At 42.2% G+C, this 27,274-nt stretch overlaps 1 protein-coding gene across 3 annotated transcripts in view; it reads left to right on the top strand.

Moving 5' to 3' along the window:
* The window catches only part of CRIM1 (cysteine rich transmembrane BMP regulator 1), a 190,808-nt gene that overhangs the window by 37,038 nt on the left and 126,496 nt on the right, over positions 1–27,274 (top strand). For all 3 annotated transcript variants that reach the window (XM_027033540.2, XM_027033542.2, XM_027033543.2), the window contains exon 2: positions 3,800–3,973. In XM_027033540.2, coding sequence (XP_026889341.1) covers positions 3,800–3,973 — 174 coding nt within the window. The remainder of the gene's footprint in view (positions 1–3,799; positions 3,974–27,274) is intronic.

The following is a 27,274-nucleotide window of genomic DNA, read 5'->3' as shown; positions in this document are numbered from 1 at the left end:
TCAGCAAGACATGCTCTTTAGACAGCAACCCCTGGGCGATCCCAAGACCTTTTCAGGTAATACATGAGGTCCAAACTGTTTTCATAGCAGTATAAAAATATTACCTTTATTCTGTGTGACAGCATTTGCAAAGGCACTGGTGATCAGGCTGCTGATATCTTAGTGAGACACCATGTACGTATGTCCCTGCCACTCATTACACATCTTCTTACGTATCCTGTTACTATTCTGGGGGGTGAAATGGGACAAGTGCGTGAAGTAATTCTGTTTCACAAATACCTGGAATACAGTGGTTGTCTCGAAGTAAAGCATCATATTTTGAGATATCTTCTAAGCATCCAAGTGGAGATGTCCCATTAGCAGTTATATATACCTGTCTCTTCGCTGCAGTACTTAACGTATTTGGACATATTTGAACATGCATGAATTTTAATTCATACATGAAATCATTAGATTTCTCTCCTATTTAGAAAAATAATTCAACATCCTGATTGGGTAATTTGCAGGAGTTACAAACTAAAAGATACATTTGCAGAGGTATCTCAGTGATCTTTTCAGGCTAGGAGACTATCTTGTCACCTGGAGAGTACCCAGAAAAAAGAAAAAAAAAAAACTACTTGAAATAAATATTTAAAGGGCAGTACTCCTGTTTTTAACTTCTTTTTTTCACCTGCTGACCGGTCCAAGGAGAAATCAGGAATCAGAGAATTAGAGCCTTGATCCTTGGGTCATATATGTGGATGTACATAAGAGAGATTTAAAAACATCAAATTTGCCAGGCACTGTCAGAAGAACTCTTGGGCCCAGATTTAATTTCTATAATCAAACCTCACTAAATCTTTGCTTTGAATCCCTGTTGATTGGCCGTTAAATTATTTTAAAGTATGATGTCCTGTAATAGAAAAACATAAAAGTCTTTGTCTCCAAAGCATGTTGTACTTGATCCTATAAAGCAGTGATTGCTAAGGGAACTATTTGCCAAGAAGAAAAACAAAGTATTGATTAGAGTGGGGGCATAGAATTGAAAAACTTTCCTCAGAAAAGAAAATAAAGGTATATAAGACATCTTGGGGTTCAGAGTCCAGTGCTTCCTAACTGGACATGGTGGCTTAACATTTTTAAGGAGATGGTCAGGCTTCCCTCTGCACACTCACGAGCAGGCTCTTGTTGCTGCCAACAGGCTTCTCCTGGGAACAAAGCAGGAATCAGTAAGGAGCCAGGAAGAGTGTCAACGGCCATTTTTTAATTGTGATTCCACATTCAGGGAAAATGGTCTTCCTCGAAAACACATGGACCATAACATTGACCAGACCAATGACATGAAATACGTGACTGGATTTATAGTATTGTGTGTGTGTGCGCGCACGCATACATGCACACATATATATGTTACAGTACTATATATACAGTTATTGAACACTGTATTAAGTTCTGGGGCCAAGGGGATTCAAAGTTGGATGAGATCTGACTTCTACACACAAGGACTCTTACCTAGTGGGGAAGTTTGACTTACATAAAGCCATCGTCATAGGGGACCAGAGGTCGGCGCACATGCCTGAGGAAGCATGGAGAAGACTTCTCCAAAAAGGTGATGTTTGAACTGGGTGTTCAAGGATGAATAGGAGTTATGGGCGGAAGGGAAAGGAAGGGTTCTAGGCAGATGATACTCCATGAGCAAAGGTGTGGAAGCAGTGATGAAGGGTTTGTAGTGAGAATTGCAGTGTGCCTAGGGCATTGGGATATGTGAGGGCTTGGTGAAAGAGAAGTCTGTAGAAGTAGAAGCCATACGATGAAGAACCTTTTATTCTGCAATAAGAAGTTTGGGCTTTTCCTTGTTGGCAAGAGAGAACCACGGGGCAGGTTTGTATTTTGAGGGCGATGACTGGGGTGATGGTGTGGGGAATGGGGCCATGGAGGGACAAGAGCATGGTGGCTGGGAGACCGGTGAGAGAGGATGTTGCAGTCCTTTTAGGACAATGATGTCTTCAGGGAATTCTAGTTCTAATGGAGGAAAGGGGGGTTTACTGTGGGGGAAAATTGGAATCCACTCAATTTGGGATAGATTAACTGTGTACATATTTATAAAAAAGGAATAAAAATTTCTTTTTAGAATATGATGGGGGAAAAGAGAAATAGAAATAAAGGAGAGATAGAAGAGAAGAGGTAGTTTTCTAGTGGGTCAGATGTTACTTGATTTCTTATAAGTTTTTAAGTTCCTAGGGTTGAACTAACTTGGAGTTACAAATGTGAATATAAAGTCCCCAAAATGTCTTCATGACAAATGTCACTGAACTAGATTAGGGGAGTGGTACTAATAGCATGTTCAACTGCCACGTATTCTAGACTGTAGCCGAAGACTAGATTATCACCTACGTTTCCGTGTTGTCTCATTGTGTTCTTTTCTGATTTTCCTTTCAGGGCAATTTAGTAATTTTACTGTTGTCTCGAAGATAGGAATGCACCTTCATGTGTTTACACGTTATTTCTAAACGCAAATACAGGCTAACAGGAAAACAGATTTTAAAATAGATAAGTGGTGTTTTTGTTGAAACTTCTAAAATCGTTTTTACTAAGAGTTGAGACGTGGATCAAATAAGTGAGCCTGATCTGAAATCAGAAGAGAGGAGGTTTTCCATTTTCTGTTTTCAAAAAATTGCCATGAAGCTCTTTATGTTGTAAATGATGCCTTTCTAAAGACTCATTGACAGGAAGATTATTTCAGTGAGGGAGAACTGCCTTTTGCCTAACTTACGCAGTGAGTTGGTGATGTCACCAGAAGTAAAATTTAGCTGTAAAAAAATTACAGCCATTTGTTTACGCTGTCTTCTAGGAAAACACTTTCTGAAGATGGCTTTATACCTGCCGTAGTTTGCAACATATTTAAGATATCTTAAATTCAAACACTTTTAAAAATTCACTCCAGATATGGTTATCAGAAACATGTTTACTCTTTAACAGTTAGTACCCGGTCAAGGCATGATAAAGCATCTATTAAAGATAATGTTGGGGGGGCGGGGGGACAGATAAAATGTTCCAGAGATTCGTAGAGTCTGGTTTCCTAGAAGAGGTGTTTGAACTATGAAGAGTAGCATTAAAGATTGAGTCAGCCTGTGATTCTGTCATGCTTGTTTTATTTGTCTGAGCTGAATCCCATGAAAGTAGGTCCGAGATCTCCTTTGTTTCTTATACTTGACTCCATTCCATGACCAGGATACTGATTTGATCTTAGCCTAGCCTTTCACTAAACTGTGGCCCTGGTTTTGGTTTTGGGCATTGGTGGACATGAGCATCCGAACTGACATGCGTTGGAGAAATATCCACCGTGGTATCTGTTCTCGATTCTTTTGGTGGTCTTCGTTTTTATGTTTATTAGTTGTCTTGATGTGTTAAGTTGCAGAGCTGTTTTAAACTAGCTATAGGCTAGTCTCTACCAGATAGAGTAAAAAAAAAATGTGTGTAGATTTATTCATTTTGTAGGTTGACAAATGTGACTCCTGTGATTTTGTTGAAAATAGGAAAATCCAGGAATCTTTGTTTAAAATAACACATAAGAGAGGTGGCAGTTTTTGATCCCAAAACACTGGCTATTTAATGTCTACACATGTGGCTGTATTTCCTTTTTCTCGCTTACTAGGATATTGGGTTTCATTCGTTTGTCAAATTGCAGCCAAATCGCTTTTCATAAATTGAGGTGTCAATATCAGGTGTTAATCTTGACATCTTTGCACATTTTTGCTCTCAAACAGGCCTTTGAATGAAGCTGCAAGCAAATATTATGTGGCTGTTCGTTGTTTTACAGATGAGAACTGGGACGATGACCAACTGCTTGGTTTTGAACCCTGCAACGAAAACCTCGTGTCTGGCTGCAATATAATCAATGGGAAATGCGAATGTGACACCATTCGAACCTGCAACAATCCCTTTGAGTTTCCGAGGAAGGATATGTGCCTTTCAGCTTTGAAGAGGATTGAAGGTAAGTACTGATTTTTTACAACTGTGAGGCCTAGCACCGTGTGACTCCGAGTGGTGGTGGTGTTTGAGCTTGAAGAGGCAGAGACACACTTGCAGAGGTTGGTAGCTTTTAGAACCGCAAACAGAATGCAGAAAGTTGACTGGGTGCTGATGTGATGATGTGTGTGTTGTGTGCACACGTGCATTTGTGTTCCTGGATGCCGTGGAACGGGGTCGTGCTGTCGTCACATGAGCAGGGCGGTCCGTGCCAGCTTGCCTGGGTCACCTCTTCATAATGGATGATTTCACGAGTGGTGTGCTTGAGATCGGCATCTGTCGTCACCAGTTCCATTCCGCTTGATTTACCATAGCGTGGTGTTCCATGAGGAGGGTGCTAATTAGAAACGCAGCTCATCTGGCAAGAATGTGTATCTCTTTAGCAGAGACGGGAGGATTGCACGGTGATGGTTGAATACTTACGTTGAACATCAGTGTGGATGGGTCATTGGGTGCTTCACCTGTGAAATGAAGTCAGAAATTACACTAAAATAACAAGAAAATTAGGGGTGCCTGGATGGCTCAGTTGGTTGAGCGTCAGACTGCGGCTCAGGTCGTGATCTCAAGGCTCCTGAGTTGGAGCCCCGTGTCCGGCTCTGTGCTGACAGCTCAGAGCCTGGAACCTGCATCGGAATCTGTGTCTCCCCTTCTCTTTCTGCCCCTCCTCCACTTGTGCGCATGCTCTCTCTCTCTCTCTCGCTTGCTCTCTCTTTCTCTCTCAAAAATAAATAAACATTAAAAAAATTAAAAAACAAACAAGAAAACTATACTAATACAGTCCATAACTTTTGCACATTGCTGCATAAAACCTAGACGAAGGGTTGGAGAGTTGGAAGTATGATTCCTAACTACAGTAGTCATGGGTGGCATGCCCAGAGAGTTTGGTGCCATGGCTTGCAACCAGGATTAACAAAGGGTAAAGCCTGGGCTTGGGTCTCAGCCCTGCCCCAGACCAGCATGGAACTTTCTTCTAGCTCCAGGTTCCTCTAGAGGGGGGAAAAAAGAGCTGAATGAGAAAAAGAAAGAAAAGAGCTGAATGAACATGATGTCATTCTAAGATGGAGAGATTGGTAATGTGGTTTGGAATACCAAGGATTTGTGAGGTCTCATGAGGGCAGTACAGCAGGACTGACGTTTTTGAATTGTATTGTTTCCAACTCCTATTAAACGATAATAGAGGATAAGAAATTTACAATAGCCTCTAAAATAGCAGAAGTACAAATTTCTCTTTGTAATTACCAATACTGCTGAATCATTAGAAGAGATTATAGTAGGAAACAACAGAAATAAAATTTTAGAACTGCAGAGAGTCTTAGGTAGATACCATTTAGTCTGGCCCTTAAATTTGAGAATTGGAGAACTGAGCTCCACGCAGTTGGTCAGTAAGAAGCCTAGGAGTAACCATGTCGCGTGTTCTCATCTACGTCATCACGTTAGCATGTTCCCTAACTCGTTTTCATTGTCTTGTGGCTCTACCCTCACCCCTGTCCCTACCTCACTGCCTTCCAGGAAAAAAAGTATTTCGCCTGTCTTAGCGTACGTAAACTTTCAGGGAGATAGATGTAGTTAGTGGTCAAATATCTAGTTAGACATACTTAAAATCACATTATATTAAGTAATACAGCAATTTAGATTATTTTTGCCACTCTTCATTTCACAAAGCTGGGTTTTTTGTTTTTTGTTTGTTTTGTTTTTTTTCCTCAAATGTTTTAAATGCATCACTGTCGCTGTCCTTGTCCTCTTTCGGGCTACTTTCCAAGTCCTATAACACCCTATTCTTCAGCACACTCTCTTCCCTACTGTCTAAATTGTTTGAGATGTAGCAGATTTTGAATTTAAGTTAGCACAAGAAGTTTTGTTCAAAACTCTGTGTCTTTTGACATAACACTGGGACAGTTGCATTTTTAATTAGGTGTATATTTATGATCTTTACGGTGTGGAGATTAATGGCATTGATTTTTAAAGTGATTCTAAATAGGCTGTTTACAAGATCTAGCACTTTCCAATTTTGAGAGCATTCCCTCAGGAATAATTACTGTAGCTGATTAAATTTCTGTACCTTTTGTTGTTGTTGTTGTTAACAGATTCTGTCAGATGGCCTCTATGTAATCCAAAAGTAGAATTGGTTGAGGTCATTTAAGGTTAATGTATCTTCTACTTTTGTGTTTTTCAAAATAAAGCACCTGCAATATTCAAGATCTTATAAGAAGTCAGTATTAGGGGATTTCCCTTTTCTGAGAAACAAGTTTGAAGGAAAAAGCTCAACCTATATTCAAGTTTATATTGCATATGAAAGAATTAGTGATGGAATACTGCTGTATCCAATTAAGTCGTTAATAGCAATGGAGACTTGGAATACTTCTAGCAGTTTAGGGCCAGAGAAGTGTGGCCCGGAGTTGCAGGGAAGGGTGTGGAGGAGGTAGAGGCGGAACGATTTAGAACATGCATGGTGATGGATTCTAGGAAGGAGAACAATGTGGACAAAAGAATGCAACCTAGAAATGAGGCCGCATGCCTCATGTAAGGCATGTGGGACGCTGGTCTAAGAGAACGAGGTTTTATATTGACAGGTTATAGGAAATAAAGATGGGGAGGCGGCCTGGGACTGGCAGCTTCAAACAAGGAGCTTAAGCCTGGTAATAGGAACTATCAGAAACCCCTGCAGTTTTATGAGCAGAGCCTGGCGAAGTCAGTGATGGGCAGACTGGGGTGGTGGGGTTAGCAGGGGAGATACTGCAGTCCGGAGGCTCGCCGGAGAACTGGTTCAGTTACTGAGACGCAGGGCCAAGAGAGACTGGACTGGGGGCTAGTGGGGAAACAGCAAGGAAGAGGTGGGTACGCACCGTTTTGCTGAAAGAACCTATGGTATCTGCTGACAGGGGAAGGATGAAAATGCACGAAGATGATTCTAGGCTTCCCAACCTGCAATGCCACAAGAATGATAGTACAGGTTATGGAGGTGGGGAGACTTCTGAGATGTTTGTGACGACGTGGAACTGGAGAATGGGGCGTTTGTTTTAGGGAGACGTAGAGTCCAGAGGGGCTTTAAATCTATGACAGATACGACAGCACGTTTAATGACAATGATCTAGTAAGAAGTGAGAAAGCAGTTAATGTAAGAAAACGTGTGATTTGCAGGAACAAAGTGAGGAGAGAGGAGCATGATTGTTTCGTTTTCTCAGAGACGGTACAGACAGCAAGGTCGTCCTCTGACTCTGAGGGGAAAAAGAGGTGTGAAATACTGAGGAGGGGGAGAGGGAGAATGTAAATTCATCTCAGAGAGGGGCAGGTGCATTAACCAGGGAAGCGGATTAGGGTCCCCACTAGTGCGCACAGCTTACTTGAGGCTAGCGGTTATAAATTTGCAGGGCAGCCCGCCAACAGTCGTGTGCCCCCTCCAGCCGCGGTGCAGGTGCAGTGGGGGTGGAGGGAGCTGGGTTTGACCAGGGGTGGGAGTTTCCCGGTACATTTGATAGGAAGAGAGGGGCCCAGAGCCGGAGGGTCACGCAGGAGAGTGTTGCTGTGATAGACGGGCCCCCTGTGTTGGGAAGGACAGAGCGGCAAATGGGGAAGACACAACTCTGTGCAGCAGGCGCGCAGTCTCATCGCATGTGCTTCACGCCCACGAGGTTTCATTTTTTAAAGGGGAAAAGGAAGAGTTATCGAAAGTGGCAGCCAGAACACAGGGGACACCGGCCCCACCCTCAGGTTTGTGGAGTGTGGGAGATGAAGCCATCTCTACTTGAGAGGACGTCAAGGGACAGAGTAGCCAGGGAGTACCAGGTTTCAGTTAAGACACAAAGGTGAGGGGACAATGATGGCAGAGGGGACTCCGGTGATGACAGACCCATGAGTTCTAGAAGGCATGGTAGAAGGATTTGGGAGGGAGGGTTGTGCAGGGCGTGGATGAATTTTGCAGAGCCCAGTGAAGATAAGAATCCAGTTACGATGGGTGACCTGGTAGTTTAGACTTGGTTCTTGGTGTTCTCTTGTGGGAAGATGAATAGTTAGTTCTGGTTAAAGCCTTCTTTTTAGGCCCATTCTTCTGGGCACTTTGTAGAGCTTACATGTGCAGTGTTGGGGGTGGGGAAGAAAGAATAGTATTCTGGCCAGAACGTAATGAGAAAACACAGGTCTCCCATTTCCATGCTTTGGGAGTAAATTCTGAGCACGAGTTCCAAACATAATGACATCAACACTTTAAAAAATGCGTGGATGTCCTTGCAGGGCATTTCAATATCATATTTATAGGTTTATGAAGAATACTGGCAATTTCTGGGTATTAAAAAGTTACTATGTTTTGCTTAATTCATTTAAAGGGGAAAGAGGGGCGCCTGGGTGGCTCAGTTGGTTAAGCATCCGGCTTCAGCTCAGGTCATGCTCTTACAGTTAGTGAGTTCGAGCCCCACATGGGGCTGTCAGCACTGAGCCGCTCCAGATCCTCTGTCCCCCCCTCTGCCCGTCCCCATCTCATGCTCGCTCACGCTCTCTCTCTCTCTGTCTCTCTCTCTCTCAGAAATTAGTAAACAATATAAAACATTTTTTTTAATTTAAAAAAAAATTTGAAGGGAAGGAGTTGGTCCTGGATTTTACCAAATGTTTCCTTTCCTAAAATATATGAACAAGTCACCATAAAATCAGTTTGTCACGAATTTAGAGGCAACAGGATACAACCATCCATGGCTCCGTGCAGAATGGTTTGCCAGAATCCTGTGTATTTCTTCAAGGAGAAGGAAGTCTAATAAATGGAATGACCTGCAGGTCATATCACCTTGATAATAAAGCATAATAATTCTATGCTTCACTGTCTGTTCATCCTTGGTTTGGTCTGCGCTGTACTGAGCTTCACAAAAGTTCAATTGTTGTACCATCAGAGGAGGGGACAAAACTAGTGAGAGCAGTACCCGTCTCTGCAGTTGCTGCAAGGGTTTTCTGGAGGGGCCGCTCTGAGCTTAATAATTACAGTCAGAGTGGATACCAAAGATTTCCATGATACAGTGAAGAAGGTGGGCCTTTAAGTTTGTATATGTCTCCACGTTGGGGTCAGTGGCTTTTATTTTCTAAAAAATTAATATAATTTAGGGTGGTCATGAAATCGAAAAGTAATCAGAAGTATGAAAACAAGTTCAGAGAAGGATGTAAACCACCCTGGAAAACATTCAAATATTCATTCATCCAGCAAATATTTGAGTGCCGACTATGTACTGGGCACAGTTCTAGTGGCCAGGGGTACAGCGGTCATGGAGCTTACGTTCAGAAGGGGAGAGATGACGTGAAAACGCAAAAATGAACAGAGAATGTCGTACAATGTGAGAGGAGCTATGAAAAGCAATAATTAGGATGATATGAGAATCACTAGGATTACTGAGAAAATTGCTTTCAGATATGGGGGTCAGGGAAGTTTCCCATGAAGGGAGAGCATTCACAGTGAAATCTGAATATAAGAGAGCGTCAAATTTAGGATGGTCTGACAGGAGAGCCTTCCGTTCAGAAGGAACTGCGAGTGTGAAAGTTCTGAGCCAGCTTGGCGTGTTGAAAGAATAACAAGAAACAGCAAGGTCAGTGAGACTGGAATGTTATGGGGGAGGGGCAGAGGCCACATCACATGATGTAAGTGATGGTCAGGTGAGTGGCTTTTGTGATGAGGACATAGGGAAGCTATGTTAGAGGGTCGTGAACTGGATGTAACTTAACTTGATTTGTGTGGCTTAAAAAATGAATCTGGTGGAGACGTGTAGGAGGTGGCAAGATACAAGAGTGGAAACAGTCTCACAGGTAGGGGGCGTTCTTTTAGTAATTCAGGGAAGAAGTAATGGTGGCTCAGACTTCAGAGCTGGAGATAAAGGGATGGGTGGATTTGAGATATAATTTCGAACTAGATTTGTTGATGGGTTACGCCTAGGGCGTGAGGGAAAGAGGAATCAAGAAAGTACTCTTAGATTTGGGGTTTTAAGCAGGGTGTGGTGCTCTTTACTAGGAGCAGGAGATTTAAGGAAGACTCCAGAGTTTTGTTTTGGACAAAACCCAAAGCTCTACCCAAGTAGAGCTATTTGTCACTTAAGAAATTTTTTATGTAATTAACTCATTAAGTAGCTCCATGCTAAGTATACGGAGGACTGCAAAGATCTACATCCCTGAGAAGTCAGCCCTTTTCACACGGAGGTATAACCTTGTTGGGAGATTCTAGAGAAAACTAAAATCAACCCAGTCCATGCGGATTTATCATCAGCCAGAGACTAGTTGAAGTGATATATGTGTGGGATGCATTAAGTGTGTTCTTAAATATACTTTTTGGGTATCGTTGTATCACACATCATGTGGATTACTGGAATAGTATAGATTATGTGAAATTTATTCCTATTTGGAGCCACATAATGAACATTTTACAAAAGGGAGAAGACACTTGGGTTTTAAGAAATTTTTCCTTTAGCTAAAAGCACTTGGAGGCAGTGTTAAACGGTTTATAATTTGGGGGTGTATTTACTATTTTCTTCTACAAGTCATTTTAGAGAAAAGAGAGTAAAAAATTGGCATGTGATACTTGACATCGTTGTATTGAATAAACAAATAAGAACTGTTCGATAGTCATAAAATGGATGAATCAAGGAGGGCTGTGTGGAGTAATTGGTGACTGAGTCCAACTCGGAGAAATGTGTTGGGTGGCTCAGCAGAAGGGAAGGGAGAATATAAGAGCAGCCTTGGAGATGGAAAGGGGAGGATGGGCAGAAGGGTCCAGATGGGAGGAATTAGAGTGGTCAAGGCAGTGGGCTTTAGTGGCTGGTTGACTTTGGAGCATGAAGAAATGGAAGACTGCCCGATGGGGAGGCCGGAGTGATTGTCAGGATAGATGTTTCAGGGGTGTCATGGCCAGAATATGATGCTTACGGGGCATACGGGTTGGTCTGTTGAGTGGTGATATCCACTAGAATGGATTACAGGCAGAGCAGCTGTAGGGGAGGTTGGATGCAGTGGATATTGAGTTTGTTTTATTGTGTTTGAGGTGTCTTTGGAGATCAAGGAGAAGATAGGACTTAGGAGCCTAGAACTCAGAAGCCTGGAGATAAGGATTGTGTCATCGTCCCCTGTAGAGTGCGGTGCTGTTAATGACTTGAGTATGGAAGTGATGTGAGGATCGGAGGTTGATGTGACAATAATGTGTGTGATGGAGGACGAAAGTGGCTGGCCATGTTCGCACACCAAGAGGGAGATGAAAGGGCCTCTGTAGCGATAGTGGTGCGGGAAGTGAAACACCAGCACAGGGAGAGGGAGCCCGTGGACCGTTGCTGGCAGCTAACCTCAAACACAACTGTTGGTGTCCATGATAGTGGGAGGTTAAAAGGGAATATATCATTTTAACTATTAACAATTGGTGGATTGACTGATTTGTACTCCCTTGTTCAAAAAAGGCTTTAAAAGTGTTTGGGAGTGCAGAAGCTGGTCAGATGCGTCCTTGAGATTAGAGCCATCAAGGGTAGGACCCTAGGATGAGTAGACAATTGGATGGGAAAATAAAGAAGCAGCACTGTGGATAGTCATGGGCTCTTTTCAGTCTGGAAGAACACTCTCCTCATTGTCTACAAGTACCTTCTGCGTCTGCTGTTTTCATTTTAGAGCTGCTCTCTTTCTTCATTCATGTATTAACTCAAAGTATCTTAAGCACATGCTGTATCACTACACCTCAGATTCCCAGCTTGACTTTGTTTTGCATCTGATGGGCCATTTTCTAAATGACCCTGAAGGTGCAGATGCATAAATTAAATCACGTTTTAGATACCCTATAGGAGCTTGCTTTTGATTTTTTTTTTATTTTTTTCTTTTAAAAATGTCTTCAATGATATTTTTAAGCATTTACCTGTTTTGTAAACTTACGTTGCATGAAATACATATCCTTGGGCAGAAATTAAAGATAAGTAAAAAGATGAGAGGATTTGTATATATAGTTAGATACCTGTAGTTTTTTTTTCTTCTTATGTATTTATTTTTTAAGTTTATTTATTTTGAAAGAGAGAGTGCATGTGTGCACGAGTACATGTGCAAGCTGGAGAGAGGCAGGGAGAGAGAGAATCCCAAGCAGGCTCCACGCTGTCCACACAGAGCCCAACATAGGGCTTGATCTCACAGATAGTGAGATCATGACCTGAGCCACAATCAAGAGTCAGATGCTTAACCCCCTGTGAACCACCCAGGCGCCCCTGAAGCTAAACTAATTTTGACATAGAGACAAAGGACTTCTGTTTTATGGACTTTTTCCTTTCAGGTTTTAAAAACCTAGATAACAGTTGCTTCAGCGCCTTAATTTTTATAAATTATTCTGTGCTCCACATTTACTGTTTCAATCCTTCCTAAGGAAATGTTAATATTATGTGAGCTTATTATTCCATTTTTAGTGTTTTACATTGCACTTATTTTTTTTTTCACACAAGTGTAACTGCTACATTTACACTTATTTTAAGAAATAAGTGCTTATCTTGTTCTCAGTCTGTAGCCTCTAGTACAGCCGGTGCTATGTGAGGCCTCATCAGATAGTCTACCTTGTGATGCCATCTGTAATATTTGTTAATTAGTATTTAGAAGGAAACTGGATACTGTCTACTTTTATTCATAAAACTTTATTCTCAGACTTTTTGTGTCTGGAGTGGGGATGATGCTCCCCCCAAAACACTCAAGGAAACATGATCAAACGGAGATGGGCGCGTTGTTTAACACTTGTTCCATCTTTGAGGTAGTGCAACCAAATTCCCTCTTGACCCCCTGGCCGCCGGAGCCATGCTGGATGGAGACACGTTAGCTGCAGCAGGGCATGTGCTGCCATCCCATAATAAAAATGTAAGGACGACAGAGGCACCCAGCTCTGCCCTGACCCATGTTCCCACAAGGGCTGGAGGTCCACAGCAAGGCATGGGCGTCCCGTGCGCAGGAATCTCCTGAGCCTTAGACCTGAGAGAGCTTAATGGACACACTGTGATTTTGACTTGCAGGGGCTGGACTAGGGCTGGGAAGAACTTCCCAGTGAGCCCCCAGGAGGAGCCGTGCTGCCACCCTCTGAGTAGCAGAGTCCCAGAGGGTTTGTGTGAACCTGCCTCCCTGTGAGGGAGGCATATCTGAGAGAACGTCATTGTGCTTACTGCCGATTTCTACTACTTTCATTGCTTTTAAACACAGAGCATGTGTTTAAATACAAAGCATATGTTATAAAGCCTGACTTCAAATACGGATACACAGTAATGGCTTTATTATATAATTATGAAAATTAAAACTTTTCTCCAAAGTAAATATTAAAAGAAATTAAAACCCAACTGAGGCATTTCCTAGTGTGCACATAGGATCATGTGACGAGGAACTAAACGAATCCCAAGACTTGGATGCTGAGGAAATTGCATTTTGTTTTTAAAAATTTTTTAACTTTATTTATTTTGAGAAAGAATGAGAGAGAAAGCACATGCGTGAGCTCCAGCAGGGGGGTTGTGGGGGGGGGGGGGCAGAGAGAGAGGAAGAGAGAACCCCAAGCAGGCTCTGCACTGTCAGCACAGAGCCTGATGTGGGGCTCAGTCCCATGACCCGTGAGATCATGACCTGAGCCAAAAACCACAAGCCAGGCACTTACCCGACTGAGCCACCTAGGCACGACTGGGGAAGTTGTTTTTAATAAAAATTATTGTTTCTCTAACTTTACCTGTATATTAGAAATATATTTTAGACCTTAGGTGTATGTATTTCTTTAAAAAATGATATCAGTCTGGGCATCTGGGTGGCTCAGTCAGTTAAGAGTCCGACTTTGGCTCAGGTCATGATCTCGCGGTTTGTGAGTTCAAGCCCCATGTTGGGCTCTGTGCTGGCAGCTGGAGCCTGGAGCCTGCTTCGGATTCTGTGCCTCCCTCTCTCTCTGCCCCTCCCCTGCTCACACTCTTATCTCTCTCTCTCTCTGAAAAATAAATAAAAATATAAATAAATTATATTAATCTGCATGGTATTAAATGTCATTATCCCCAAATCTTTTCTACTATAGTATTGACTATAGTAAAAATGATCCAGTAAAATCATTAATTCACAGGCTCAGCAGTACTGAAAGTCAAATTTTATGTTCCCCCCAAATATAACTGCTGTACACTGTGAGATTGTGATCTAGCAGAGTTAAATTTATGAAGTCCTTATAATTTGTCAGTACTGTAAGTATTTGGTTGAAAGAAGGATAGACATGGGGTTAGTTATAGAACATTTTAGGGAAAAAACCTTTGGGAAGTACTTGGCCTTTCAAATCTGTTATATAATCCTCACTAATAGAATATATGAGCTTAACTACTTTAAAAAAAAAAAAAAAGGATTCTCTCAGACTCTGGTTTGTCCTTCTGTGGAAGCCGAGCCCGCTGCATGGCAGGAACGGTGTCTCCCCTACTTCACAACTTCCACCAATTCATAATTTTCAAGTTAGTCATGCACTTCATTAAAGTTACTCACTGCAGATTGTTTTTCTTAGGGTAGTTCTATCTGAAACCAGTGTTATGCTTGTGAATGGATTGCTTTAGCTCCTATAAATAGTTTAAAAAATTATTTTCGAGGAATTCAGTTACCAGTGCTTATCACATATGGAAACACTAACCCTTCCCTTGTCCACGTAGAAAAAGCCATTTAACCTTCCCCTCCAGGTGGACGAGGGTCCTCATTACCACGATTTTGATTTTACCCTTAGCTGTCCAAGTGCCGTTAAAGATGCGTCTTTCATTTAGACAGTAAGGCTTTTATGCAGCTTTAAATCTGTATTGCTGTCCCCCTTTCTTTGTAAAAACAATAAAAAATTGATAATGTGATACATCTTTTCTTCTTTGGATCACGTATATAAAGTCACTTTGAAATCTAAATATATGTGTTTCATTTTGAATTCTATCAATGCCACAGGGAAAGAAAGCATAGACACCGTTATTTATTTTCATAAGTAGTAGACTATTTAGGTTGACAACTAAATCAGTATTTTAGAATTTTATGTTATAGGTACAAATTGTTGTTTTGATTTCTTGATAACTGGTACAAGGGGGAGAAAAAGGACTACCAAAAGGCGGAAACCAGTTTCAAATGTCTGCGAAATCAAAACAGGAAACTCAAGGAACTTGGCATGAGACCAGTTGGAGAGGAGCAGTTGTTTGAATAATTATACCTGCATTTTAACTGTTGGAAGTCATACAGTGACCTTCTGGTTGTTGTGATTTCTTGTGCCCAGCAAAAAAAAAAAAAGTCCTGATTAAATATTTTATATCCTAGTGCTTAAGAGAGGAGTGTGCGTGTCTGTGTCTGTGTAGAAGAGCATTTTATTCAGCCCCAGTGGTGTTACAATAAATGGTATAGGGGCCCTTGGGTGGCTCAGTTGAGTAAGCATCTGACTTCGGCTCAGGTCATGATCTCGCTGTTTGTGAGTTCGAGCCCTGTGTCGGGCTCTGTGCTGACAGCTCAGAGCCTGGAGCCTGCTTCAGATTCTGTGTCTCCCTCTCTCTCTGTTCCTCCCCTGCTCATGCTCTGTCTCCCTCTCCTTCAAAAATAAATAAACATTAACAAAAAAAAATTTTTAAGTGGTGTAAAAAACCAAATCTTCAATCTGACCCTTGGAATGATGCTTTCTGCGCAGTTACAAGTAAATAGGCAATAATGCTCTGTACCACTTAACCATGTTTCCCCCACCCCTCCTTTGCTGTAACTCGTTCTGTGTGATTCCAAGCTGTGTACAGCCCAGACGTCCATCTGTCCTCTCCTTGCTCCTGCTCCTGGGTTAGGATGGGAGTACCAGGAGTTGTAGGCGAACAGTTTTTGCTACAAGCGGATGCTTGTTTCAAGTTTAAATACTGTGTTGTTAGTATATATTTTTGAAATCCCACTTACTATTAAAGGACAGAAAAAACCCTGGTGCTTTCAGTCAGATAAATGGTGTTCTTTGGGGGCCAAGCTTAGAACGTTTCCATTTCCATCTTGGCCTTTAGCAGGTGAACGTCTCCACTTCTGGGTAACCCTGAGCAGGCCCTTGCATATTTGTGGTTTCTGACTTGGCTATAGATGACCTTTCAGTTATTCCCAGGGCTTGGCGGGTGCTCTGTCATGAAGAGCTGCTGAGTCGCTGCTCTGCCCAGCTGTGTCCTGCTAACCTGGCCCCCACAAGGGTTTTCCCTGACATAAGCAAAGGATCTGGAATCCTGGCCTTCTGAGCTGCTGCAAAGGGAGCCTGACCACTCCCCGCAGCACGGCCCCCTTCCTCTGAGAAGGGTGGGAACTGCACCTTCTGTGTCCTCCTGTCCCTGGCTGGCTGTCTCTGTCAACCACCTGGAGGGTGTGGGCCACCAGGAGTGGTCACTCCCAAACTCAGGCCGTGAAAAACCTCATTACTTAGTGTCATTAGTGCTCCAAAACCATAATCTGGGATCCTGGACGAGGCAGGCAAGCCTGATGGTTTTAATTTGCAGTCCATCAAAAAGTGATCAGGTCAAATGTCTGTTAATTCTATCAATATAGGTAAGGATTCTCTGGGAGGCGTTGTGTTTTTAACCTTTTTCCAGGCTTGCCAGTATTACGTAGTTAATACTACCTTGATTAAGAGGTCTTCCAGGAAAAAAAAAACTTTTTGGAAAAAAGAGGGTTTTAATTTTTAAGCCAGCAAGGGGATCTATTAATGGAAGGAGACAGGGCCGAATGCATGCCATCACACATAAAGGTAAACTCCGAGTCAAAGCTACAGTTTCTCCCACTTCTTAGCGGAAGTTAGTGGAGCCAAGCTTAGGTGAGAATAGCGAAGATTGCCAGTTTGTCTCTTTTCTTCAGTGGCCCCGTTCTGTTCTTTCAGTTTTCTTCCCACCTGAGAAGCCCAACCTCCTCTCTCTCTCTTTACTACCAGCTCCTATAATCTAGGCAGAATGTTAAATTATTTACCCTTATTGATTGATTACACTTGAGTGTTCCCTCAGCCAGTATTTCCATTTTGATCCTTTCTAATTGTGAAATTCCCCTGAAAGGAACTCAGCCCAGAAGGAGGAAAGCTCTTTAGGATGAAGCAGGGATCCTGGAAGTTTGTCCTGCCCCATCCTGAGTGTGTCCCCATACCTGGGGAGCGTGGGCCCAGGGCCGGCCCAGCTGCACTGCTGTTTCTGTGGTGATACAGGAAGAATCCTGCCCCAAGAATGCGGCTGTAGTAAGGACTCAGTGGCCTTTCCCACTCTGAAAAGGGTTGTGTATGGTAGGCCTTCTAGAAGATACTAAGAAACAAAAAATAAATCAAAGCTCATTTTAACCAGTTTAAAAGCTATTTTATGATTCATAGACATATTGTGTTTTTTCCTAGAACTGATGCCTGTATCTTCTTTGTGGAATATATAACTCTCTCAAGAAAGGTGTCTAAGACCACTAAAATTCAATATTTGGGGCTTTTAAAAGAAATATTCTAATGAACATAAAATGTGACTCATTCCCTAGTTCATACTGACCACAAAGTGTGCTGTACTGAGCATTTGAATAGTTTTGAAACCTATGAGACCATTCTTTTAATGGTTCAGGCTCTCTATTCACATCGGTTGTTGGTAGATCTAAAGCTGGGGATATATTCTTTCTATGACCTTCCTGCTTTTGATTTACAGTCTCTGTTGCTTAGTGTTTTTTGTATTGGGAGGAAGTAACAGCTACAAGTAGTGCCTATAAAGTTGGAAGAGGGAAGGAATTAACATGTGATGAATTAATATTTGTGTGAATTTGTAAGAGACTGGAATGTTCCTTTAAATCGTGGATGTGTTTTTTGTTTCTGGCTGACAACTTCCTAGTTTTCCTACACTTCATTATTCTTTTCTTGGTCGCTGGAATTTTTTTTTTAATTTCCCGAAAAGCAAGTAAAGTGCTTTCTCCTTATCAGTAACGTTTCTTTTCCTGTTCCAGTAACAAAAGAACAATACAAGAATTTAATACTGTTAAAAAATTGATACTTCTTCTTAATATATCCATATATTTGTCTGTAGATAAAATCCAAGTTTTATAGACATAAAAGCTATGTGTCAGTAAAATGAGCTCATATTTTATCATGTTCTTCTTAGGTTCCCCCCCCCCCCCCCCCGCTTTTACTCAGCTTGAAAAATGAAATCATTTTTTTTCCTCTTCAAAATCTGTTCCCATGTTCTGTCATTGAGAGTAAAAGTCCTGGAAATAAGAAGGATGGGTAAGACCACTGGTGGTCCCCTTAACAGAAGGACATGTTAAAGGCGTGTAGCATACCTTCTGATCTCGTTTATGTATTTGTATTATAGAAAAGATTATTATTTACCATTCCTGCTGCTTTGGCAAAAAAAAAAAAACTGCCTCACAAACTTTTATAAATATCAGGGGTGTGTTTTTGCAACATGAAAGGATGCTTGTTTCAGTGTTTTGGTGTAGTTTGAGCTCATGACAGACGTGCATATAAAGAGGCTTCTGCAAATATCCTTGAAACTAGGTTGAGCAGGGGCACTGGTGACCTGTTCCATGGTGGTCCTACTGTGGCCTCGGGGGACTGTGCTTGCTTACTCTCTAAGGCATGAGACAAAATCTAATAGTCTCAGTTGTGCCTGACCCAGATCTGGGCAATTAGTGAGGTTTTCATACTTTCTAACTACTTTGCCTGTAACATTTAAAGTGATATTTATCTCTGTGGTGGTAAAAAGAAAATACGATATTACTGCATTTATGTGTTCTCAGTGCCTTTTGGCATTCTGATTGCTAATCACGGTGGAACCTTCTGAATGCTTTCTGATTGAGAGCCAATTTGTTTCTGTTCTGTCAGGAATTTTTCAAAGGAAATTAGGCCGTGGGGTCACACCTCAGTGCAACACAGAACTCCCAAAAATGTTACCTGTGTGTTTTCTCATGCCTCCTGGCCTGGCTTCGTGTCTGCTTAAATTCAAGGCTTATAATAAGGGAGTCCTTGGGGGTTCTTCAGATATTTCAATAAGTATAAGCAAACATCTTTAATCTGGAGAGTATACCTCGTGTCGTCTCTCTCTAATAGTGTGTGCCCATGTGTGTTAGGAAACATGTTTTTTCTGGAAAAAAAAAATCATGTGACATGTGCATGTGTGTATTTTCCGTACCAAAAGCACATCGTACCACACACGTTCCACGTACATGTGTGACTCTATAGCTAGATACATACAAGCACATGTACGTGCCAGGTGACCTAACAGTTAATACGTGGAAATAAGTACAACCGTATAATTTTTATCTTGATGTGTGTATGTCTGTATTTCCCTATATGTTATTAAATGTGACAGTGCTGATAATAGTGTTTACATTTTTTGCTTAAGAGTTTCCTGAAAATTTTGCTCTTCTTTGATGGTAGAAATTAGTCCTAGAATCTAACCTGCAGCTATACATTCCAGCGTTTCTTTATAAGAATTGGCGTAACATTATGCACTTTGTGACTAGCTTACGGAAGAGAAGGCAAGACTCTTCAAATAAATATTATTCCAACTTCTTCCACTTTCATTTCCCTTATCGCCATAGCAACCACACCCAACTTTGCTATTAAACCGTGTTGTCTATCTGCTTCCTTCATGCTAGTGAAGCTGACCCTATTGAGTAGCAAGGGAAGTATGAGAGATAAAGTTGAAAACTGCTTTCCTTTTGTTGACATTTCTAGAGCAACAAGTCAGAAGGCTTTTGTTCCTTTGGGTAGACAAGAGCTGCTACGGGTCATGATTAGATGGTATGTCCTTTAGTAACCATGATGACTCCCAGCAGAATTATTTAAAACATTCCAGTAAATAACCCAGAATTCTGGTAAACAAAAAAGGAGTGGTGGTTAACTTACAAAGTGTGTTTTAATTTTCTATATATGGCAAGGAGAATACTGGGGAAGAACGTTAGAGTCAACATAGGATAAAGGTGCCCAGATTTCTGAGATTAAGCTATTTTGGACCAGCCTCAGTGAAATGGTGTTTTTTTAGTAGTCTCCATATATGGCCCTTCAGAGCTCTGCCGTGGGAGTTCCTTGCTCTATTTTATTGCTCTCTTGGTTGATATGAGATCTTTCTAGTATCTTTTAGTTGTATCACTCATCAACTCAGAGCAATTTTTTTTTTAACGTTTGTTTATTTTTGAGACAGAGACAGCATGCGAGCGAGGGAGGAGCAGAGAGAGAGGCAAACACAGAATCCGAAACAGGCTCCAGGCTCTGAGCTGTCAGCACAGAACCCGATGCAGGGGTTCGAACCCATGAACTGTGAGATCATGACCTGAGCCGAAGTCGGACGCTCAACCGACTGAGCCACCCAGGCGCCCCAACTCAGAGGGATTTTTAATTAAGTCACATACTAACTTGATGCTCCATGGTTTCATGTCATCCGTTCTTGAGTCCTGTTAACCTTTCCATCGAGATTTTTGTCATCTCTTAAAAGAATTCCTTTGGGATAGGAGTCCTGTCACCACGTGGGGTAGCCCATTTGATGGACATTTTCTGAACATAATGTAGCATGATTGATCTTGCTGTATGTCTCATGGGCTGAGATACTGTTTTCTATGACCAGAAAACACATTTGAGGTCTTTATAAATCTTAAGTGCCTCCTTAAAGAGAAGAGAAATAAGATGATTATATCTCACATTATTTACTGTTATGTGTAGCATCAAAAATAAATGAATGTCCCCAGGGGGAAAAAAGAGTTATAAAATGAGAACACAGACATGCGGAGGGATTAAGGCGCAGTGAGCTTACGAATGACTTGATTTTCTTACTAGCATTGCAGAAGGGCTCAGGCTGTCAGGGAAATGAACCGATCTGTATAAATGTAAAGTACCAGAAATTCAAATCAATCCTGTTTGCGAGTGATACCAGGGTTTTCTTTGAATGCTGCTGGATAGACCCTGCTTGTTAAATGTCAGCTAGATCTATGTCCCTGGTGCACATAAACTGAGAGGGCCACAAAAATATCCATCCTGGGCTTTAAAATATTTAAACCCTTTAATGTTCTTTTGACCTTCAGTTAAAGGACATAGTCACAAAACAGAGGAAATGCCTTAAATTCTAGCATCTGGGTTTGTTTCTTTATACTTCTTTGGCACAGTTACAACAGTAGGGCTTTCTTTCCTTTAATTTTTTTTCCCCCAGTACAGTCAACATGGTCTTTTCACACAAGCTGGGAAGGACAGTCGTGAGGCCAAGAGCAATAGGTTTCTGCCCTGTGCTCCGAGGCAGGGCCTAATTGAATGGCTTGTTGTTTCACAGGGAGCCTAGAACCAAAGAGCCGACAGAGCCCCACACAAGTACAGATGTTCTGTGAAGTTGGATACCTGCACATGCGCACAGAAACATACTTCTGTATACTCAGAATTCAATGCACCTCAATGCCCTAGTATTTTGAACTTCTCGTGTCTTCATTACTGTATTCCTGTTACTTCATGAGGATGTGGTTTGGGGATCTTCATTTGGTTTTTCAGCTGCTTGAAGATATTTCTTCGAGAGTTTCTTCTGTAGCTGAGACAGGAAACTAGTCTAATTGAAGTCCCTGTAAAGCGTATGTATTTTGGCTCTGTAAGTATTTCAGCCATATTTGTCATTGATCACTAGTGAGAGGTCACTGAAAACTTTAGGGAGTGGAGTAATGGCCTCTGACATCCCATTAAATACTCCTATCAAAACAGTAAGCTGGAGACATTTTCCCATTTACACATTCCCTCAGCTTTACATCCAATAATTGTGTGTGTGTGTGTGTGTGTGTGTGTGTGTGTGTGTGTGTCAGCTTTTCTTGAGATTTTGAATAACAGGAAGCAACATCCCCTAGGTGTTCTTTCCCATAGGAGTTGAGTTTGGTAGCATATGCCCCTCCTGACAGGGGTTGACCTTAGCCACTCGGCGCCGCAGACCCTCAGGCTTTGGCATCGCTGTTGTTTGTGTGCTTTTTGAGGGGTTCTGACGCGAAAAAGTTAGGAAACAATACTAATATGCACAGATGTGTTAACAGATTTAGAATTAGCCTTCAGAGTCACTCTGAAAAACCGTCTGAGTCACAAAAGCTGGTTTTGTCTGAGGTTTATAGAATGAATGTATTTATCCTATAAACTCCTGTTGAAGGGAATGGTCATCTGCCCCTAGCAAATGCCTATGTAATCTCCCCTAATTCATGCATTCTTTCATTTAACAAGTATTTATTGAGCACCTGCTCTGTGTCAGACGCTGTGCTAAATACAGAGTGCATGGGACAGACAGGGTCCCAGTCCCCCAAAGCTTCTAGTCTGATGGGAAAAAATAAATAAAAGTCATAAATGAGAGTGTGTAAGTGCAGTTGGGTAACAGAATGCCAAGACCAAGAGAGGATGGCTTGAGAAAGTCTCCAAAGAGATGATGTTTAGGTTGGACTGAGAGCTAGGAAGGAGCAGGCTGTGTAAGAGCCTGGGGAAGAACATTCTGGGCAGAGTAAACCACAGATTAGACAACCTGGTGTGGAGCTCTGTGAGTAGGGGCGGGGGCGGCGCTGTATGTAGTGAGTGAGGGTGGGGGAGGAACCCGAGGGGAAGCTGGAGAGGTAAGGAAGGACTAAATCAAATAGACTCTAAGGTCTGAGTTTGGATTTTATTCTAAGTGTAATCAGAAGCCATTAGATGGTTTTAGGCTTCCGATGGAGATGATAGGGTGCCCTTTTTAAGATCAGCTTGGGCTGCTCTGTGTAAAAAGTCTTCTAGGAGGAGGCTGGAGCAAAGCCAGGGGGCTGGCTTGGGCCCTGAAGGAGAGCCAGGGGAGTGATGTGCAGCTGGACCAGAGGTTGACAGAGGATTTGGAGAGAAGGGAGGGGTTCTGTGTGCCATCTAGAGGTATATCAAGTCTCAAGTTGCTTGAATTTGGGGGTCAAATTAGGAGGTGAACTTCACATTGACCCTGGGCCTCCATTTCCTGAGATGGGGAAGCCTGAGCAAAAACTGGCCGGAATCCAAATTAGCCTTCGAAATGCATCCAAGTATACGAGGGTAGAGAGGATTTTGAGTCCTTCTCTTTATATGGTGATGACGTTTGGAAATTAAGTCATTAATGTATTAGTCCAAAGTATTACACTGTCTGGAACACATGAGTAAAATTCCAGAGATTCCAACTTGGTGGCTCTTGGTTGTGGTTATTCAGCTTGGTCTTCTGACTGGTTTAATCCTTCACCTCTTCTGTCTGAGGCTGTGTTTCTCTCTCTGACTTTTGGTAAATGTTTCTGTTTCTTCTTCCCCAGGGATGTCAACAAAAGCCATACCCTGATTTGGTTAGTTTCCTTTTAAAATTGTTCACGGATTTCTTTTTACAAGTTTATGACAACATGTCTTTCTCAGGCATGATTACTCATACCCTACAATCCCAAGCCACCTGAGGGAGTGGCAAGTCCTGGGTCACTTCTGCACACTCCTGAGCTTACAAGGAAGCCCTATTCTGTTGAGTCATTCTCCCACCTCCTAACCACAGACTTCTGTTTGACTGTCAGTGAGACCTCCGTGGCTGTGTACTTAACACTGTATTTTACTCTGCTGTGTGCCTGCCTGTATCCCCCGAAGGCATGGACAGGGCCTGGTACCTTGCGGGTAGTTAATGTCTCATGATTGTTGAGAGTAAATTCAATGAAGTCACTCATGATATACTAAGAAAAATTGGACTTTAATTTGTAGTCCTTGTGAATCCCCTACAAGCTTGTGAGCAGCAGGGTTCAGAATAGGATGTAATAAGGGGATACTCTACACAGATTCCTCCTCGGAAAGCATCCGTGAGTATGAAACACATTCAGAATTTGGAAATACTTGAGGGTTGTGATTATGAATATTAATTTTCATTGACCTGGTAAGGAGAGAAGTATGTAATTATTGGGAGATTTCTAGATGATACAAAACAGGACAGTAACTCATACTGAATAGAGAGCTTTTCATCCTTTGCAAGGCAGAGGCACACTGGGTTTAGGATTTCTTGACCTGTCTTTGATTTTACTTGTGCCTAATTTCGTCCAGGTGTACCCTTTTGGCTGTGGTCATATTTCATTTCGGTGTTATTGCCGCCCGTTTTTCAAAAACAAAGGCAAAAATCGTACTTGCTGTATGCAGTTGGAAGAAACGCTGGCGCGGGTCCTCCAGAAACCAAAGAGAGACATTATTAGCAATATCCAGACCAGTAGCTGACTGGCTCAGATTCTTCCTCCCATGACCATTGCTGATTAATGGGAGAATCTGTTCTGTAGTTGCAAAGCCTCTTTCCTGAGCCCAGTCTGTCCTGGCTTCAGAACATGGCCAGCTGCACAGCTGAAGCCACTGCCAGGGCTCTGTTTCTGATTCCACCCTCAGCAAGTCAGATGCGGTGGTCAGAAAGCAAAGAGGTGGGGAGAGCGTCCAGATCCATTCAGATGTTTCGATTGAGAGCAGAGACAGCACACCCTCCAGTCAGAAGCCCTTCACTCACTCACGTTGGACACCATGTCCCCTTCAGGAGTATGCTGTTCGCCTGGGTAGATGTTGCAGTTTTTCCTTCATTCTTGATTTCTGTCCAGGCCCCTTAGCTCCTGTGTCTGTAGTGATTAATTTGCTCTGGAACTTTTCCTGACATTCTTTTCTTCACCCCTCCTCTCTCTCTCCTATCATCTCTTCCTGTACACCTCTTCTGATTTCTGTTTGCCTTCTGTCGTCCCAACACCGCATTTCCCCCCTTTCCACTGGAATAGCCTTGTGTGTTGGCCTGTTTCCAGCAATATAAATGCACCTCACTTTTTAAAAAAATTTGTTTTTAACGTTTATTTATTTTTGAGACAGAGACAGAGCATGAATGGGGGAGGATCAGAGAGAGAAGGAGACACAGAATCTGAAATAGGCTCCAGGCTCTGAGCTGTCAGCACAGAGCCCGATGTGGGGCTCGAACTCATGGACCGCGAGATCATGACCAGAGCCACAGTCGGACGCTCAACCTACTGAGCCACCCAGGCGCCCCACACCTCACTTTTTTAAACCAACCTAATATATTTACCCACTGAACAAACTCAGGTGCACTTTATGACAGCGTCGTAGCCTGAAATAACAAAATCCTGTTGTAGCAGACCACATATTTAACTTACTTTTCTTTCTTATTTTCCTTATTCTAGACTCTGTTTCATTTCAGGGGCCTATTATGTGAGTAAGAGTTTAGGATCCTTGTAGGGTCTTCAGAGGTAAAGAGCTATCTCCACTGTATCTACAGTACCTTAAAAACAATAATAGGAAAATGCAGAAAAAAATTTGTAACAGTTCAACTCTTAGCTAAGATTTTAATATGGTAAACATTTGCATATATTATAATGAATAATGTCTAGTCCTAGCTCAAGATATTTCCAGTTTTCTGGGGGAGACAGACATGAACACAGTTTACTAGAATAGGAATAGGAACTAGAATGAAATAAGTACTTTCAATAATTCAGAGGTACAAGAAGTCTCTGAGAGCACTGAGAAAGAAGTGATATTCTGACTGGAAAAATCAGGGATAATTTTCCTTCCCAGAGAAGGTAACAGGTTTATTTTAACCTTGAAGGATGGACAGGATTTCAGCAGGTGGAGAGGAAGGACAAAGGAGGTGGTGGGGGGGGGAGAGAAGCGCCACGTGCAGGGGGAGGGGTGCACCGATTCCAGCACAGCTTGGAGCAGCGTGCATGTTGCACACGAGTGTGTGGCGGCTCTTGTTCTGCCATGTCCGGCCTCCCTTTACTGCGCAGTGCAGAGTGGGAAAGCCACTGAGGCAAGGACCCAGCCCCAGAAATGAGGTAGAATTGCCTTCTCTCGATAGGAAATCACATCTCGGACACTGCAACTGTGTTGGTAGAATTAAGAGAACCGAGGTCTGTCTTGATGGAAAGTTTTGTTTTCTGTTGGGTTTCCATGTCCGTTGTGACCTTGGGTGTTGGGTTTCCATTTCTCTTGTGACCTTGAGTCAGTCATGTAACCTCTTGGAGCCTTCTTTGCCTCATCTGTTGAAACAAGGTGGTGACCCTGGATTGTGTCCTTGGCCGCTGTGCTGTACCATTTGAAGTTGGATTCACATCCAATCTCCGTCCCTTCTGTCACCTCTGCTCCCCACACTTCCCTTCCTCTCTCCTGCTGTAATTCTTAACTTGATTCATCCTGAGGCTGTCCCTGTCATAAACATAAGTGGATGTTGCTAATTCAACACTAACATACTTAAAGAAATTTTCTTATGGTTCAGCAAAAAGCTAAGGCTTCATGTCCAAAATGAAGGTATCCCGAAGTTGAAAACGAAGGTTCTGGTCATCCATACAGTTGTTAACCATTTGGATGACATAGTAATTTTGTCGAGGGAGGACTTAATGCTGCAACATTAAGAGGTATACATACTTTTGTCGAGTTCATCAAATAGTGTCCTTTTGGTTCACATTTGGTCCCTCTTGGAAAAGTTAAGATTGCCGTCGGGACGAGCACATGGTTCAGTAAAAATAACAAGCTCCTTGAAGTATGTATGTTAATATTGTAGTTTCCTATTTGCATTATTAATAAGCGTATGTTTTATTGCCACTTGAAATGGATTCACTGGCATCCCAGAATAGGTAGTTTTGATACTGGTTAAGGCTGTACCAGGCCATTCACATTCCACATTCCTTGTAATGTGCCAAGTGCTTGGTGCACATACCTTATTTATCACGTTGAAGAGACAGAATGCACTGACTTTGAGGCGGTCTTATGCCAGAGGAATCAGCTTTTTTAACAATGCTTTCCATATCCCTGAAGCTTAAGTTAGAATCTGAGCATCCAGTTCCATTTTTCTTTTCTTTGGAGCCAATTTTTGAAAGATGGGAAACGCACGAGTAAATAAATAGAAGAAGGACTTCTATTTAGGGGATACTCTGTGGTAGTTCTCTGTGCGGCACATCTAAGGTACCTGCAGTCACGTACAGCGGTCCTGGTCAGTGGTGAGTTGGAGGAACCATGGTGGCTCCTACGTAATTGTAACTGATACCGGTGTGATGGCCTTAGAGCCCAGTGAGGTGATGGATTTCTTTGTTCTCCTGACTTACCGCTTTAAAATCCTGTTTGGTTCTCTGCTTATTTTAAAAGCTTCGCTCAACTTCCAGCTCTTAATTCCTATTAGTCTTATTATTTCCTACCTTTACGTTTGCTTGAGCCTTAATTCACATGCAGTCTTACTCTCTCCAACTTCCTGCCCTCTTTCTTCTTCTCCTCTCTTGTCTTTCAGATCCTCCCTGGTTAAAATGTTCTCTTGCCCATCTGCAAACTATAGTAGTTTGATTCATTTGCTTAAAAACAGATCTCTTATTCCTGAAAACTGGGATT

Source organism: Acinonyx jubatus, chromosome A3 (assembly GCF_027475565.1).
Source record: "Acinonyx jubatus isolate Ajub_Pintada_27869175 chromosome A3, VMU_Ajub_asm_v1.0, whole genome shotgun sequence".
In the NCBI taxonomy this organism is placed as follows: domain Eukaryota; kingdom Metazoa; phylum Chordata; class Mammalia; order Carnivora; family Felidae; genus Acinonyx; species Acinonyx jubatus.
The sequence above is the reverse complement of the archived record's forward strand: the minus strand, read 5'-3'. Positions and strand labels throughout refer to the sequence as shown.